This window comes from Etheostoma spectabile, chromosome 13 (assembly GCF_008692095.1).
Source record: "Etheostoma spectabile isolate EspeVRDwgs_2016 chromosome 13, UIUC_Espe_1.0, whole genome shotgun sequence".
NCBI classification, from domain to species: Eukaryota; Metazoa; Chordata; class Actinopteri; order Perciformes; family Percidae; genus Etheostoma; species Etheostoma spectabile.
In genome coordinates, this window is record NC_045745.1 from 22,760,409 (window position 1) to 22,765,059 (window position 4,651).

The 4,651-nt window shown below is 40.8% G+C and overlaps 1 protein-coding gene across 1 annotated transcript in view; it reads left to right on the plus strand.

Annotated features, from left to right (window-relative positions):
* The window catches only part of frem2a (FRAS1 related extracellular matrix 2a), a 54,400-nt gene that overhangs the window by 46,391 nt on the left and 3,358 nt on the right, over positions 1-4,651 (plus strand). Inside the window, exons 17-23 of the mRNA XM_032533457.1 lie at positions 2,125-2,317; positions 2,417-2,542; positions 2,705-2,832; positions 2,946-3,080; positions 3,224-3,350; positions 3,794-3,981; positions 4,081-4,227. Of these exons, the coding sequence (XP_032389348.1) occupies positions 2,125-2,317; positions 2,417-2,542; positions 2,705-2,832; positions 2,946-3,080; positions 3,224-3,350; positions 3,794-3,981; positions 4,081-4,227 (1,044 nt within the window). The remainder of the gene's footprint in view (positions 1-2,124; positions 2,318-2,416; positions 2,543-2,704; positions 2,833-2,945; positions 3,081-3,223; positions 3,351-3,793; positions 3,982-4,080; positions 4,228-4,651) is intronic.

Sequence of the window (4,651 nt, forward strand, 5' to 3'; positions counted from 1 at the left end):
TTTATTTAATTTATACATCCTTGACATGTGTATGTGAGGGGCTGGAAAAACAAGCCAAAAAACGTTGGTTAATGGAAAAAAGAAATCGTTTACTTGTGGCCATAGCGAGACTTTAAATGACAAACAAAAACCTGAAGAATACATAAAAATGTTGTGCATCATCATGTTTCCTGTATTGAATATCATTGCCAAACAAAACACTATACCTTTTCAAAGTGAGGAATAATACCCTGTCTCCTTTGTATAGCCCCCAGTTGGGGCTTTGCACTGGCTCTGTCACTACATTTATGGCACCCTGTTTTCCTGCAGAACCCCACAGGCTAAAACAATGTTGCTGACCCCCCCTCCACCGTGGCTCGTTTGTGTGGGCTACGTGTGCACTGTTGCTCGGCTCATAGAAGTCTTCTAAAACAGCCAGATCTGCCATTGTCCATAAGTGATCAACTGATGATTTCTCCTTCTCCTGTTACATGCTGCACCGCAAGACCACACTGACTAGAAAACTTACGTACACAAGGTCAGACCAGACGGGAGATTTTTTCACAGTCTACAATCAAGTTAAAATTGACAAATGCCGGGCTTTGCGTAGGAATCGGCGTATGCCTGTTTTAGGTTGTAGGCCTACGCACGTTTCATAAATGAGGGCAATTGTCACTAGGGTTATGTTTTTTTTTCACCCAAGTAGTGCCAAAAGAGAAAAAAGGAAGCAGTGAGAACCTTGCATCCTCTAGCAAGGTGTATGAATCAAAGCACACAGAAATAATGAAATAATTCAGCTACTTCTCAAGAACTAAAGGCAAAATTAATGTCTAAAAATCTTCAGGTTTTTGACTGCAATAATCATCTTGATCAATGTTTTATTCTTAGTTTTTTGTGTGAGCTTTGTATTTTGGTCTCCATCACTGCAGAGTTCTTTTCTTTGTCTGGGGAAAACATGCACTAATTGAAAGGTGGAACTTGCAAGAAAAGAAAAAATTCCTGATAAGACAACTCACTGTGAACATGTGCTATCTTTATTCTTTTCTGTGCAGTATAAATTTATTTGAGGAGGTCATAATAATATTAAGGCTTGTAAAATCCTTGCGCTGAAGAAGTTTCTCTCTCAGTGGGAATTTCATTTCTCATTTGGATTGTGATTCAGCGGTTGCACAAGTTACTCTACTGAGACGGTGGATTGGGAAGGTTTTAGCTGTGCGCACAGTGAATTCCAGGTCTTTAGTGGAGATTCTCACTGTTTGTAAAGATATTACACCAGACTCTTAATGTAGCAGGGCTTTCTGTTCCACTTAAAATGGGATGTTACAGTGTATTTACTCAAGTGATAAAAATGTTTGATCAGAAACATACCAAAAACCATCTATCTGCCAAATTGCTTTTCTTAGGTTCTCTTGTCACTTAATCGCCTGCCGAGCATTCATTTTGGTAATTGACATCACAAATTGACTCGTTTCCACTTCAAGTCAAACAAAGATGATTTGGCACATTTCAATCAGTTTCTAAGATACTCTGTCTTTGTCATACTTGTGTGGTTCAAATCTTTCAAGTCACAAAAAAATGGTTAATGTTATGTTGGTGAGCAGAGACACCTAGTGGCTGCCCTCATTGAAATACATCTAAGAATACATGTTAACAAGGGTTTAAAGTATATACATAAAATAGTATCCACGTTTTTTTCAGCTTGCAAAATCAAAGTAATTGTGATCCGGTTTTTAAATAATTACAAAACTTTAAAAAGAAAACGAAGATCGAAAAGAACTAGTCAAGCCCACATTGCTGCCCACTGTGGTTTCTTTTGCACACAGGAAGACTTTTCTGCAACACTGAGTAGGAGTGAAAGAGTTCAAGCGCCTTGTGGAGGAGGACAATGTGTTCATCTTTTACATCTTCTCAGCACTTATTATAGCTTATCAACCTACAATCACCCTGTAATCTAAAAGATAATACAGTTCTTGTCAAAAATACTGAGGATTTCTTGCTAACAACTTCAACCATAATATCAAGTAAATAAACAGAGTTTCTTGTCAGTATTACATTTTTAATGAATTCTACATCATGTGCCTAAAACAGTGACTGTTTTTGAAAGCCCTAGTTCATCCCTCATCACTGCTTGAAATACCCTTACAGGTGCTGAATCTGGTCCAGTCTTACGTGAGCCTGCGTGTGCCTCTTTACGTGTCGTATGTGTTCCACTCTCCTGTTGGAACTGGCGGCTGGCAGCACTTTGACCTGCAGTCAGAGCTGCGCCTCACTTTTGTGTATGACACGGCCATTCTCTGGAAGGATGGCATCGGCAGCCCCCCGCAGGCTGAGTTACAAGGTAAGCTCAGAAGATGTTCGGTTCTGGAATCAATCTCATCCACATAACAAAAACAGTTTTTGTAGACTCTTTCTTTGTATGTTTGTGTCATTTTGCCAGGTGCGTTGTATCCAACGAGCATGCGCATCAATGAACAGGGGCGTTTGGTGGTAAATTTCCGCACCAAGGCTCGTTTCAGGGGTCTGTTTGTGGAGTCTCATTCTGGAGGTAGAATAAAAACAGCTGGTAAGACTGACAGATTGTTATAACCATGTCACTGTTACTATTCCTCACTAGGGTCACTGAATATACAGATACTTAGCTTGAGTGATTAGATGAGGGCATCACATTTGATTTTTGATTGTAAATTAGTCCTCTATGATCTTCTCCCCCCTTTTCAATACCAAGCAACCCCCATGTCCTCCATGGTGATGAGTGTGGACCACCCTGGCCTGACCTTTAACCTCACATTAGTGAGAAGTGAGCCCACCTACAACCAGCCAGTCCAGCAGTGGACCTTCACCTCTGACTTTGCTGTAAGTATCAAATGTGTTTGTGTCCTGGGGTCCTGTGTGCTCAAGCAGCTGGACGGATTACAGATTCAGATACAGAATGAGACTTGAGTATCTTTCCTCTTTGCTCCGTACAGGTGAGAGACTACTCTGGGACCTACACAGTGAAGCTGATCCCCTGCACAACAGTCCAGAATATGGAATACACTCTTCCACCTGTCTGCAGTCCCAGAGAACCTGTCACCTTTGATCTAGACATCAGATTCCAGCAAGTAAGGCAGTTTCTGTTTGATCCATAAGATCCAAAAGTGACATATTTCTTTGTTTCATGAAGATTGTCTTTCTTTCTCTTTCTCTGTTACTGGCTGTCTCTCTTAATTTGTTATGCTGTACTTTGCTATGCATCCCTCTTTAGGTGAGTGACCCAGTTGCAGTGGAATTCAGTCTGAACACTCAGATGTTCTTGCTATCCAAGAGGAGCTTGTGGCTCTCTGATGGCTCCATGGGCTTTAGTCAGGAGACTGACGTAGCCTTTTCTGAGGGTAAGTGCCCTCTCACTACGTGTAAAGACTTTTCAATGCAGTAAAGATTTAAAGGACTTTACTTCACTCTAAAGGTGAATTTATTTTATATCACTTCTTCTGTGAGTGTGCCTCTACCTTTTAAGCAGACACTGGTTTGAGTTTATGTCAGCACAATATGAAATCCACTTAGCCTTGCTTGACCTAGTGTGGCTAATCCATCACAGTGAACATCAGTTTGTTTTAAATGTTTGCTAAATGTGATAATGTTGTGTGGTATTTAGAGGAACTGACATCTAATATTTTAGCCTAAAAGCATTGAATTCACAAATCTATTCTAAAAGAAAACTTATTTAAATTTGCTTCCATTAAATAGTCTGTCATCCTTGGATTTGAAAGTATAATTCCTAATAATAATAACTTGGTGTAGACTTTAGGATTCATGTCTTCTTCCTTTATTCCAGGTGATACCATCTATGGCCGTGTGATGGTGGACCCTGTGCAGAACCTTGGGGACTCGTTCTTCTGTAGCATAGAGAAGGTGTTCCTCTGCACTGGTGCTGATGGATATGTTCCAAAGTACAACCCAACCAAGTTTGAATTTGGCTGCCTGGCTGACTCCCCGTCATTGCTCTATAGATTCAAGATTATTGTGAGTATATTCTGTTTTTTAATGTTGCAATTGATGATTACATGAAAAATGATTTCCTTACGCCCTTCCTTATTTCCTTGATCTAACACTACTCACCAGGACAAGGCTCAGCCAGAGACTCAGGCACGTGTGTTTGGTGATGTCAGTTTTAATGCTGTGCTGGCAGTGGATGATCCATCAGCGATGTCCCTCGTCAGACAGCCCGGGTCTGATGGCTTTAGGTTGGACTCTACAGCCATGTTCCAGGTATTCTACATCTTACTGTTCCTCACTGCCAATGACAGATTTTTATTGTGAACCAGCAGCTTGAGTAGTAAGTAATGTCATTCAATGTATACTTCTTTAAAGAGATTTGCTATGCATGTGCTAATGTAGCATACAGTTGTGAAGTTTGCAACTATATGAATAGAATTTGAAATATGTAGGCTGTGCAACTCCCTCCTGTTGTATGTACAGTAGGGTTTCAGGGGCCAGACCCCGGTTTTGGTGATCTGTCCCCGACTGGTTCTGTCCCCGGAAATGTCCCCGGTTTTCACTGTGACTGCCAGACCCGAAATTGGAATGAAAGAAAGAAAACATTGACCAAATGTAGCCGATAGTTGCTCAAGACAGCCAGAGCCAGCGCTGCTCAGTTTTAGAAAGAAATTTTACGATGCTAAAATTACTGATT